The sequence below is a fragment of the Mandrillus leucophaeus genome, unplaced genomic scaffold (genome assembly GCF_000951045.1).
Source record: "Mandrillus leucophaeus isolate KB7577 unplaced genomic scaffold, Mleu.le_1.0 Scaffold3, whole genome shotgun sequence".
In the NCBI taxonomy this organism is placed as follows: Eukaryota; Metazoa; Chordata; class Mammalia; order Primates; family Cercopithecidae; genus Mandrillus; species Mandrillus leucophaeus.
In genome coordinates this window covers 3,506,876-3,520,006 of record NW_012103142.1, presented here as the reverse complement: position 1 = coordinate 3,520,006, position 13,131 = coordinate 3,506,876, and the positions used below count along the sequence as shown (strand labels likewise).

General features: G+C 43.6%; 1 protein-coding gene across 1 annotated transcript in view; it reads left to right on the top strand.

Annotated features, from left to right (window-relative positions):
• The window catches only part of PXT1 (peroxisomal, testis specific 1), a 68,357-nt gene extending 57,575 nt beyond the window's left edge, over positions 1 to 10,782 (top strand). Inside the window, exons 4-5 of the mRNA XM_011986587.1 lie at positions 1,176 to 1,306; positions 9,493 to 10,782. Coding sequence (XP_011841977.1) covers positions 1,176 to 1,306; positions 9,493 to 9,597 — 236 coding nt within the window. The 3' untranslated portion in view covers positions 9,598 to 10,782. The remainder of the gene's footprint in view (positions 1 to 1,175; positions 1,307 to 9,492) is intronic.
• The last annotated feature ends 2,349 nt before the right edge of the window (positions 10,783 to 13,131 follow it).

Genomic DNA, 13,131 nt, shown 5'->3' with positions numbered 1-13,131 from the left:
TTTTAATTAATTTAAATTTGAAAACTGATAATTGTTTTTTTTTTTAGCAATTATTGCCAATCAATAGATAAATAATTGTATCGTTTGTCTTTTTTTTTTTTTTTTTTTTGAGGCAGGCCTTGCTCTGTTGGTCAGGCTGGAGTGCAGTGGTGTGACCATAGCTGGCTCCAGCCTCCCCTCCTGTGCTCAAGCAATTCTTCCATGTCAGCCTCAGTCAAGTAGGTGGAACTAGAGGTGTGAGTCACCACGCAGAGCTAATTTTTAAATTTTTTGTAGAGACAAGGTCTCACTATGTTGCCCTGGCTGGTCTGAAATTCCTGGGCTCAAGTGATCCTCCCACTTTGGCCTCCCAAAGTTTTGGAATTATAGATGTGAGCCATGGCGTCTGGCCTGAATCTACTTTTTAAACTGTCAACTTCATGAAATCTAAGTATAGATCAAGATTTTCTGGTGAAAAGTTAGCATCTAAATTGAGGTGTCCTGTAAGTACAAAATAAACACTGAATTTCAAAAGACTTAGGTATAATTTTAAAATGCAAAATACATCATTAATCATTTTATATTGATTAATGTTATAATTATGATATTTTGGATATATTGATTTAGGTAAAATAAATTACTAAAATTAATTTTACCTGATTTTACTACTAGAAAATTTAAAATTACATGTGTGGCTTGAATTATATTTCTATTGGAGACAGCTGACCTATTCCAATAGATAGGCTTTGCTTTTTGATAATTATTATAAGAACTGAATTTCAACTCTCTGTTTTTTTTTTTTTTTTTTTTTTGAGATGGAGTTTTGCTCTTGTCACCCAGACTGGAGTGCAATGGTGCAGTCTTGGCTCACTGCAACCTCTGCCTCCTGGGTTCAAGTGATTCTCCTGCCTCAGCCTCCCGAGTAGCAGGGATTACAGGTGCCCACCACCATGTCCAGCTAATTTTTTGTAGTTTTAGTAGAGATTGGGTTTCACTGTGTTGACCAGGCTGGTCTTGAACTCTTGACCTCAAGTGATCCACCCACCTTGGCCTCCTAAAGTGCTGGGATTACAGGCATGAGCCATTGCACCCAGTCCACCCTCTCATTTTCTAAGACAGTTTTTAGTAACTAGTGGTGATTTTACAGATAATTAAATAGGATTATCTCTTTTGAACTCTTTTTTTTCTCAATGCAGATCATAATCTACCTTCTCAGCCCAAGGAGCATAGCATTGGTCAGAAGCATCACCAGGAGGAAATAATTCACAAGTTGGCCATGCAGCTGAGACACATTGGGGACAGTATTGATCATAGGATGGTTCAAGAGGTGAGGCTTCAGTTTCCCCAGCCAGAGCCTGTCAGGTAGGAGGAAAGAGCAAACAAAACCACAGCTGCCAAGTGTCTGAGATGCCCAGGAATTATCAGAATTAATGGATTAATACTGTCTGGATTACCACATATTAGATCTAAACATTGTGAACCTGAGCCAAAGCTGGCATTTAATCTCATACTTGTTACTCAGACTGTGGTCTGTGGACTGGCAGCATCAGCATCACTTGGTTAGATGTGTAAGATCTGAGACTCCAGCCCACACAGTCAGAATCAGAATCTACCTTTTTATGCATTCCTCAGGGGATTTGTGTGATCACATGCGCTCTGTGATAGACGGGGTGGCGGACCCCTCAGAGCCCAGTTTCTTGCTCTTAGATTCAACTATCCTGTGAAGCTTTCTTGGTGCAGCTTCCACCATGCTGTCCTCCACCATGCATGCCACAGGGAGTGCCGTGTCCTCTTTTATACTCAGGTCCAAATGTGGACAACACACAGCCTTTTCCTCAGATAAAACATCCTGGAGACAAAACATGGATGGGAGATCCCAACAATAATGCTATAAAAGCAAGAGGGGGCTCATGCCTGTAATCCCAGCACTTTGGGAGGCCAAGGTGGGCAGATCACTTGAGGTCAGGAGTTCGAGACCAGCCTGGCCAACATGGTGAAACCCCATCTCTACTGAAAAACACAAAAATTAGTCAGGCATGGTGGCACACACCTATAGTCCCAGCTACTCGGGAGGCTGAGGCAGGAGAAGCTCTTAAACCTGGGAGGCAGAGATTGCAGTGAGCCGAGATTGTGCCACTGCACTCCAGCCTGGGTGACAGAGTGAGACTCTGTCCCAAAAAATAAAATAAAATAAAATAAAATAAAATAAAATAAAGCAAGAGAGAAATAAAGAGAAAATAAACATAGAGAACATAGGCAATCAAATAAACTATTTGATAGGCCAGTTTCATTCCAACAAATATTTATTGAATGCCAGACTCAGTTCCAGGCATTGGTGGCTACAGCAGTGAGCAGCAGTCTCATAGAAATGATGTGGGGAGGGAGCAGATAACAAGGCAGATGAACAGTAAACAGCCAAGTCAGACAGGGATGTGAGCTCCAAGCGGGATCAGGGCACACTGATTGATGGAGAGTGACTTCCAATAGGCTGTCGGGGAAGGCGTCTCTGGGAAGGTGATATTTAAGCAGAGACTGGAAATGAGGGAGCTAGCCATGGGAACACCTGGAGTGGGAAAGTGTTCCAGGCAGAGGGAACAGCCAGTGCAAAGCCCGGCCCCACCAATCTACTTTGTGTCTCTGTGGATTTGTCTATTCTGGACATTTTATATAAGTGGAGTAACACAATATGGAACTTTGTGTATGGCTTCTTTCACTTAACATACTTTTTTCAAGGCTTATCCATGTTGTAGCATGTATCAGTATTTTACTTTTTACAGCTGAATATTCTATTTTACAGATATACCACATTTTGCTTATCCATTCACCAGTGGTTGGACATTTGGGTTGTTTCCACTTTGTGGCTGTTATGAATAATGATGCTATGAACATTTGTATATAAGTTTTTGTGTAGAAATGTTTTTAATTCTTTTGGGTACATACCTAGGAATGGAATTGCTGGGTCATGTGACATCTCTGTGTTTCACTTTTTGAGGAACTTTCAGACTGTTTTCCAAGGTGGCTACACTATTATACACTGTGGTCCACCAGCAGAGTATGAGGGTTCCAGTTTCTACACATCTTTGCCAACATTTGTTATTAACTATCTTTTTGATTATCGCCATCCTAGTGGGTATGAAGTGTATCTCATTGTGTTTTTGATTTGCATTTCTCTGATGAATAATATGCATCTTTACATATGCTTATTGGTCATTTTTCTCTTTGAAGAAATGTCTATTCATATCCTTGCCCATTTTAATTGACTACTTATCTTTTTATCATTATATGAGTCTTTTTTTTTTTTTTGAGACAGGTTCTTGCTCTGTTGCCTAGTCTGGAGTGCAGTGCTGTGACCATAGCTCACACAGCCTTGAACTCCTGGGTTCAATTGATCCTCCCACCTCAGCCTCCTGAGTTGCTGGGACCACAGGCACGTGCCACCACACCTGGCTAATTTTTTAATTTTTATTTTATTTTATTTTTTTGTAGAGATAGGGCCTCACTATGTTGTCCAGGCTGGTCCTGGATTCCTGGGCTCAAATGATCTTCCTGCCTTGGCCTAGGAGTCATTTGTATATTCTGGATGTAAGTTTCTTATCAGAAATATGATTTGCAAATATTATATCCCATTCCGTAGGTTGTCCTTTTACTTTATTGATAGTGTTCTTTGAAGTACAAAAGTTTTAAATTTTGATGAAGTTCAATTTATCTACTTTTCTTTTTGTTGCTAGTGCTTTTGCTTTGGGTGTCACATTTATGTTTTCTTCTAAAGGCTTTTTAGTTTTAGTTGTTAAATTTAGGTCTTTGATCCATTTGAAATTAATTTTTGCATACATTTTAGTTAAGAGTCTGTCTTCCTTTTTTTGCATATGGATATCCTGTTGTCCCAACATCATTTGGATTTTGTTGTTGTTTGTTTATTTGTTTGAGACGGGGTCTTGTTATGCTGCCCAGACTGGCCTCAAACTCCTGGGCTCAAGAGACCCTCCCACCTCAACCTCCCGAGTAGCTGGGACTATAGGTACATCTCACTGTATCTGGAGTACCATTTGTTGAAAAGACGATTGTTTCCCTATAAATTGTTTTGGTGTTATGGGATCTTTGGGGTGTCAATTTTCTGGCCGGAAATCTCTGTGGCCATGGCATCTTTTCCCCAAGTTCTTGTCCTGCATCCAGGAAGAATGAGGTATGCAGACAAGTGAAGGGTAAACAAGACAAAGATGAGCTTTATTGAGTGTTACAACAGCTCAGAGGAGATCCGCAGTGGGTAGCTCCTCTCTGTAGGCAGGTTATCCATTGAGTGTTCAGTTCTCAGCAGAGAGGAGGCCCTGGAGAGAGTAGCTCCTCTTTGCAACTAGTCCTCCCAATGTCTGCAGCTCTCAGTGGAGAGGCGGCCCTAGAGAGGGTGGCTCCTCTCTGCCAGCAGGTCATCTCTGCAGCTGTTAGCAGAGAGGGCAGTTCCTCTCTGCAGCTTGTTGTTGCCTCATCTCCAGCTATCAGCAGAGAGGGTAGCTTCTCTCTGCAGCTGATCATCCCATTGTCTCTCTACCCTCTTTGTCCTGAGGACATCATCTGCCCTGCTCTGGCTGAGCCCAAGGCTTTTATGGACCTCAGAGGGGAGGCAGTGCATGCTGATTGGTCCATGGGTGGCCATGGGTGGGTCTGGAAGGGGCAACACCAGTACCCACTCTGGTCCACAGGACTGGCAGCCTAGCCCCCAGCCTTTAGACCCTCCCTGACCTGAAGGTGGGGTCTCACTGGGGACCCACTCCCTTCCACCCAGGAATCAATCTGCCTCTGGCACCATGAGGGACTTTGCCCCCACCCCTACTCAGAGATTGGAGCAGGCTCCGGGAGCAGAGAGAGGCCAGGCAGTGGGAACAGACACCCCTGAGCCTTCAGGGGTAGGGGTATGTCCTTCCTGGGGCCCCCAAGGGTGCAGACTGCAGAGATGCCTGGGTCCTGCAACTGGGAGGGTGGCCAGAGTGTCACCCAGGGAGCTCCTGCCCCAACTCAGAAGAGGTGGAGCTCCCACTGGCTCCATGGAGCATGCGGCCCAAGCTGCACCTTCCTGCTGCAGCCAGTATGAGGGCAGCAGCCATTGCCATCATTGGCACCCTTGTTGAAAACCAATGGGCTGTAAATATGAGAGTTTCTTTCTGTACTCTCAATTCTGTTCCACTGATCTGTATAGCTATCCTTATGCCTGCTCCAGCTTTTCTTGCAGAACTTTACAAAGCTGGTTTTGACCTAGACATTTGTTCTGTACTATAAACCTATAAACTTGCACTTTAGAATACCTTTTTTGTTGTTGTTTTTTTGACAGGGTCCCACTCTGTTGCCCAATTTGGAGTGCAGTGGCACTATCTCACTGTAGCCTCAACTTCCCAGGTTCAAGGAATCCTCCCACCTAGGCCTCCAGAGTAGCTGGGACCAAAGTTGCCCACCACCACACCTGGCTAATTTTTTTGTATTTTTTTTGTAGAGACACAATTTTGCCACGTTGCCCAGCCTGGTCTCAAACTCCTGGGCTCAAGCAATCTCTGCGTCGGCCTCCCAAAGTGCTAGGATTACAGGCATGAGCCACTGCGCTCAGCCTAGAACACCTTTAAAAAGACCACAACACATTTAAAAAATAATAGTTTGAAAAATTCCAGCCGAGTGTGGTGGCCACAGTCCCAGCTACTTGGGAGGCTGAGGTGGGAGGATCGCTTGAGCCTATGAGGTCAAGGCTGCAATAAGCTGTGATAGTGCCACTGCACTCCAGCCTGGGTAACAGAGTGAGACCCTGTCTCAAAAAAAAAAAAAAAAAAAAAAAAAAAAAAATCCTTCTAAGTTTGGCTGTGAAATGCTAAAGGCTTTGCTGCTTCGAAGTTCAAATCAAGGAAATTAACAGAATTTCAAGTCTGGCATGGTAACTTTCTTTCATATATAGTCATCATTTATTTACCTTTTGTACTCTGTTTAATCAAGCAGTCACATCGATTCTCTAGATGTCTTCCTGCCACTGATGTATTTAAAGAAATTTTTATTCTTGCTCTTGGAACTGCCTATCAAGCAGCTCATCAAGTTATATTTTTATATGCTAAATGGATTGTTATTGAGCTGCCAAAGTTTTCCTCTCTTGTTCTTTTTACTTAAGCAAGTGCTCTGTCTTTTTCAAAAGTGTTCTGTGTTTCTCAAAATAACATCTTTTAGGCTGGGCACAGTGGCTCACACCTGTAATCCCAGCACGTTAGGAGGCTGAGGCCAGGAGTTTGAGACCAGCCTGGGCAACATAGTGAGACCCTGTCTCTACAAAACAATTTTTTGAAAAATTAGCCAGGTGTGGTGGTGTGTGCCTGTAGTCCAGCTACTTGGGAGGCTGAGGTGGGAGGATTGCTTGAGCCCAGGAATTCGAGGCTTTAGTGAGCTATGATTGTGTCACTGCACTTCAACATGGGTGACAAAGAGAGACCCTGAATCTGAAAAAGAAAAAAAAAATCTCTATTTTACTATTGAGTTGTGTGGGGTTTTGGTTCAAGTATGTTTTTTTAAATCCAGTTTGTTTTGTTTTGTTTTGTTTTTTTTAAGCCCGGGACATATACTTTTTCTAGATATAAAGCATGTTTTAAAATAGTTAGGCTTCTCATCACTTTTAGAATTTTAAATATGCCTTCGAAATTTTTCTCTCCTTCTGGGTTCTGGAAACTGCTCCCTCCCTGTCCTTACGCCCCTAGGAGTGGTGACAACTCTGTTGTCACTGGGTCTGGGTACTGCCCCATCCTCTGTGGTTTCTCCACACCTTTGTAGAGTCTCTCTATTTAACTCACCTTGAATTAGCCTAATTTGGGTGTGCCATCTGTTTCCTCTGGGAATCTGACTGATGTCATAATGCATAGGGAATTTCTCAGTTTGTTAGGAGGAAGGGAGGGAAACAAACATTTATTAAATTTTTTTCCAAGTACTATTTGAGACACTTTTTCATGTTTCATTTCATTCTCCCGGTAACCCTATGAACTGCTGTCACAGGTATTTCAGGAGAAGCAGTGGAGTTTCAGAGAGATTACAAAACTTATCAAAGGGCACTTAGCTTCTAAGTGACAAGACTGGAATTTAAATATATGAGCATCTGACTCAGTGTTCTATACTTTTTCTTGTCTGCCATGCTGAAAGGAAACTCATTCCATTTTCCTAGCTGATATCAACTATAAGAGGGGGAGAAAAACCTTTAATGATTTTCAATTACTCGCAGGACAAAGTCTAAGTTCCTTAGCCTACTGCTAATGGTTTTCCATTCCTTTCTCCATTCATTTCTTCAACTTTTATCGAGCACCTACTGTATGTCAGGCTCTGTTTAAGTACTGGAGATATGGGAGTGATCAAAGAGACAATATTCCTGATCTCACAGAGTTTGTAAGGGAGACAAACAGTATCTACACAAATAAAGTAGGTAGTTTATCAGATAGTGATACATGCTTTGGAGAAAAGTAAAGCAAGGAAAGGGATAAGGAGTGTTGGGGTTTGCAATTTTAAGTAGAGATGTTAAGGGAAGGCCTCACTGAGAAGGTGATTTTATTTTATTTTATTTTATTTTATTTATTTTATTTTGAGACAGTCTCACTCTGTCATCCAGGCTGGAATGCCGTGGAACAAAGTCATCACTGCAACCTCTGCCTCCCAGGTGCAAGCAATTATCATGCCTCAGCCTCCCGAGTAGCTGGGATTATAGGTATGCCACCACACCGGCTATTTTTGTATTTTTAGTACAGGGGTGTTTCACCATGTTGGCCAGGCTGGTCTCAAACTCCTGGGCTCAAGTGATCCACCAGCCTCGGCCTCCCAAAGTGCTCACAGGCGTGAGCCATAAAGAAGGTGACTTCTGAGGAAAACCTTGAAAGAAGCATGGGACTGAGCTGTGGGTATCGGGGAGGAGGCAGAGGATTGGAGGCAGGAGGACAGCAAAGCCCCTGGGGCAGGAATGCATCTCATGTGTTTGAAGAATGGCAAGGAGGCCAGTGTGGCTGAAGCTGAGTGAGGGAGAAAGTCATAAAAGATATGGTCAGGGCCGGGCATGGTGGCTCACGCCTGTAATCCTGGCACTTTGGGAGGCCGAGGAGGGCGGATCACCTGAGGTTGGGAGTTCTAGACTAGCCTGACCAACATGGAAAAACCCTGTCTCTACTAAAAATACAAAAAAAATTAGCTGGGCTTGGTGGTTCATGCCTGTAATCCTGGCTACACAGGAGGCTGAGGCAGGAGAATCGCTTGAACCTGGGAGGTGGAGGTTGTGGTGAGTGAGAGTGCGCCATTGCACTCCAGCCTGGGCTGCAAGAGCGAAAATCCATCTGAAAAAAAAAAATCTATCTATCTATCTATCTATCTATCTATCTATCTATCTATCTATCTGTGTATGGTCAGGGGTGGGTGGTGGGCAGATTAGGTAGGGCCTTGAGGTCACTACAAGGGCTTTTTTTCTAGTGAGGTGGCTCCATTGGAGGGCACTGAGCCGAGGAACCACATTTCAACAGTCCACAGAGGGAGCTGTGCTGAGAACAGACTGCAGGGGGCAGGCAGGGGGAGCATTTGTGTCTGACCCACAGTCTTTTTCTGATGTTCTGACATAAACAGTTGTTACTTTCTGCTCCAAAGTACTTAATATTCACCTCACCTCTTTGCCCATCTAAGTCCTAGACATTAATTACGGTTATTATTATTATTATTATTATTATTATTATTATTATTATTGAGACATGATCTCCCTCTGTTACCCAGGCTGGAGTGCTGTGGCACAACCACAGCTCACGGCAGCCTCGACCTCCCAGGCACAGGTGATCCTCCCCACTCAGCCTCCTGAGTAGCTGGGACTACAGGTGTGTGCCACTATGCCTGGCTGATTTTTTTTAGAAATGAGGTTTCGCCATGTTGCCCAGGCTGGTCTCAAACTCCTGAGCTCAAGCCATTCACCTGCCTTGGCCTCCCAAAGTGCTGGGACTACAGGCGGGAGCCAGCATGCCCAGTCTTCTCTCCATTCTTCTAGCCTCAAGGCAAATTTGCTTACCCCTTTGAGAGGACTAAGAAAGTGTTTCGGGAAGCCAGGGGAATAGGTTATCAGCCCTGAAAAGGGTGTCCCAGTTTGCTGATGAGCCCCAATTTGTTGAGACCAGCCTAGGCAACATAGTGAGACCCTGTCTGCACAAAATATTTTTTAAAATTAGCCAGATGTGATGGCATGCATCTGTGGTCCTAGATACTGGGGAGGCCGAGGTGGGAGAATCTCTTGAGCCCAGAAGTTTGAAGCCAGATGGGAAAGATGGTCAGATAGGAAAATATGTCCAGAGGCAAACTTCCAAGGCGATGTGAGGATATGGCCATATGGAAGGTGCTGTCCTTCAGCTCATACAATTCATAAAGCAACCCAAGAAGCTTGTTTGCAGCATGGATTGAATTACTATTTTCCATTGTGTTGAATTTTTAACTTTGGATTATTCTATCACTTAAAAACAAAACCTTTCTGTCTCTCTTTTTTTCAAATAGGATCTTCAACAGGATGGCATAGATGCACTGGATGGTTTTGTCTTCTTTTTCTTTAGAAGAGTTCAGGTGTTGTTGCATTTTTTCTGGAACAACCATTTGCTGTAAAAGGAAAGTAAAGGTCAAGTTCTGCTTTCTTTCTACCCTCTGAGAAACATGAATCCCACTGGGACAGACAGGAAGAACACCCTTCTTCGTCTCCCATCACTGTTGGTCTACACCTGGTTTGTTGAAGAACTGCAGGCTCATGAGCCATTTGTCTCTTCGGAGGAACTAGCTATGAGACGTCTGCAATCACGTCATGGTAAAGCCCAAGGAGTAAACCCCAGGAAGCCTTGCTGCCCAGAAAATGCCAGTGCTGTGGATGGCCCCAGGGCTCCTTGTGAGGAAACCTTGAACATTTCCTTCCAGGAATGAAAGAGAATCTCGTCCTCAAACTAAAGATCACAGAAATGGGCACTTTCTCCTGGGCCACTCCCTGGGCACCATGCCCTCTGGTGACCTGTTGGCTCCACTCTCGTTACTCATGTCCAGATCTGCAGTGACAGCTTCTCCTTCTCAGTGACATGTCACCTCCCTGCCCCAGTCCTGGCCCCAACTCTCTCTGGAAAATCGAAGTGAAACATTTGTCTCTAATACTCAAATCCAACATATGGTCCATCTCATCAACCTTCCCATTTCCATGCCTAGAGGCCCCACGACTACCACTAGCACCATTGGGTGTTTCCTTCTCAGGCTCTGATTCTACAACATTTACGTTCTTGTCTCACCTTTGATCCTCTTACTCCTCTGTGACCCCCTTCAGGTCTTCCTTCAGCACTCCAGTGTTTTCCCATACCACTCGACCCTGCTCCAAGGTATCTTTCCCTGCTCTGCCATCCTCTTTTAGGCTTGCCTGCTTAAAATTGGGAGTGCTTAGTCCTTAGCCAACAGTCCTACCTTCTAGAAGAGTGTAAGACCTGACAGAGTTATGAATCCATCACAAGGCAAAAACTTCTCTGTTCCTATTGCTGGATGATTTTGCTGTATTGGTTGATGGGCCCTTTGCCTGTTGAATGTATTTCACTCATTCTCTCCTGCACGCTCTGACGCAGTTCTTTCACCTCCATTCTTCTCCTTTTACGTTTTTGTCTACCTCATAGTCCCTCTCTCCCCTCCTTTAAAATAATTATAAATATTAAGAAGGTTTGTTGTTATAAATTAAAAGTTTATGTATCTTGAGCTCTTCATAGTAGTGTTATTTTTAAAAATTCTAAAAAAGAAATAAATATTGTTATTTTATTGAGCATGAAACCCCTGTGCATATTTCTTTCTTGAAGGAGGAACCCCATGGCAGGGTCTAGCCACTTATTCCTGCTCAGATTGGTTTGTAGACTTTGATTATACATACCATCAACTTTGTCCTTCCAAAGGGAAATGTCTCCATTTTTAGTCTGTCTCAGGCAGTGCCTATTTATTTCTATTATTACTTAGGTTCTGGCAGACTAGCCCTAAAACTTTCTTTTTAAAATGTATTTTGAATAGGTTTTTATTTATATGATTCAAAAATCAAAACAAGGCCGGGCACAGTGGCTCACGCCTGTAATCCCAGCACTTTGGGAGGCCGAGGTGGGCAGATCACAAGGTCACGAGATCAAGACCATCGTGGCCAACATGGTGAAACCCCGTCTCTACTAAAAATACAAAAATTAGTTGGGCGCGGTGGCACGTGCCTGTAGTCCCAGCTACTCAGGAGGCTGAGGCAGGAGAACTGCTTGAACCCAGGAGGCGGAGGTTGCAGTGAGCCAAAGTGATGCCACTGCACTCCAGCCTGGCGACAGAGCGAGACTCTGTCTTAGGGGAAAAAAAAAATCACAACAATATGAAAAGGTTTACAACAAAAACCCTTTCTCTTATTTTCTACTCTAAATTCCAGTTATGCTTTTTAGTTTTTATGTATTCTTCCAGAGGTTCTTTGTATAAACACTAGTTAATACATACATACACACACACACACATATATTTACATACAAGAGGTAGTAATACACACTGTTTCGTACCTTGATTTTTTTACTTAGCATGGGTGGTCAGGCACTGTTCTGGGTGTTTTACAAATGTTAACTTACTTATTCATAACAACCTTATGAGACAGGTATTATTATTTGCTCTTTTTCACTGTTAAAAAATTGAGGCAGTAGTTAGTAGAGGGAGGCAGTAGAGGGGTTAACAAACTTGCTCAAGGGCACACAGCCAGTAAATGACATGGTTGGGATTCCAAAACCAGGCAGGTGTTCCTAAGTCTAGATTATTATCCACTATGCCATACTGCCTCTTGGAGAGCTTGCCATGATCCACAGAGAACTCCATAAAGTGTTGAACTGTATTCAGTTAAATGAATGTACATAATTTGGCTGGGTGTGGTGGCTCACATCTGTAATCCCAGTGCTTTGGGAGCTGAGGTGGGAGATCACTGGAGCCCAGGAGTTGAAGGTTAAGGTGAGCTTTGATGGCACCACTGCACTCCAGCCTGGGTGATAGAGTGAGACCCTGTCTCTAAAAAAAAAAAAAAAAAAAAAAAAGGAAAATTAAAATTAAAACAAATGAATGCACATTACTTTATCAAGCCTCCTTTTATGGACACCTTGAGTTATTTCTCATACTTTGCTATTATAAACCATAATGAAATATGTAACTATGTATACTTTGGATATTGGTTGAATAAATTTCTGGTGGGCAGATTGCTGGGTGAAAGGAAAATGCATTTGTAACTTTGCCAGACCCTGCCGTGGGGTTGCACCACTTTACACTCCCAGTGGAGTGCCTGTTCCTCTCAGCCTCTCCAGCAGATTATGTTATTAAACTTTTAAATTTTTGCCAAATTTATGGGTAAAAATTTTTGTCTCAGAATAACTTTAATTTGCACATTGGAAATAGTGAGTTCGTCTGAGCATCTTTTTCTTTCTCTGCTGCCCAGGGTGGAGTGCAGTGGCACAATCACGGCTCACTGCAGTCTCCAACTCTCAGGCTCAAGCGATCTTCCAACCTCAGCCTCCTGAATAACTGGGACTACAGGTGCAGCCCCACCAAGCCCAGCTAATTTTTAAAATTTTCGGTAAAGACAGGATCTCACCATGTTGTCCAGACTGGTGTCCAACTCCTGGGCTCAAGCGATCCTTCCACCTTGGCCTCCCAAAGTGCTGGGATTACAGGCATGAGCCACTGTGCCCTGGGCATCTTTTCGCATATTCAGGAGCCACTTGGCATTTCCTTTTATGTGGACTGTTTATTCATATCCTTTGCTCATTTTTTTTCTACTGGGTTTCTGGCTTTGTTCTTACTGGTTTCTTATTGCTGGCCTAGAGCTGGTGATAATATATCAGCGCTAAGCCTACTTTGTAACAGCATCTACACCGTCAGATTTTCAGCAGAAGGTTGTTAATGCTTTTCTTTCCTTTTCTTCAGTGTCTGCTGGTTTGTTTTTATGCGCACAACCTCTCTTGAGACAGGGGGAGCTGAGACAGATGGAAAGGGTGATGGGTGGCCAGGCACCAACTCTGGAGCACTCAGAGGCCCAGGAAAAGGTGTCAGTCGGGATCTCGGAGTAGTCTGGTCCCGCTCAGGAGAGCACAGCCGCTCTGATGGTGGCGCTACGGTTCCGGACCT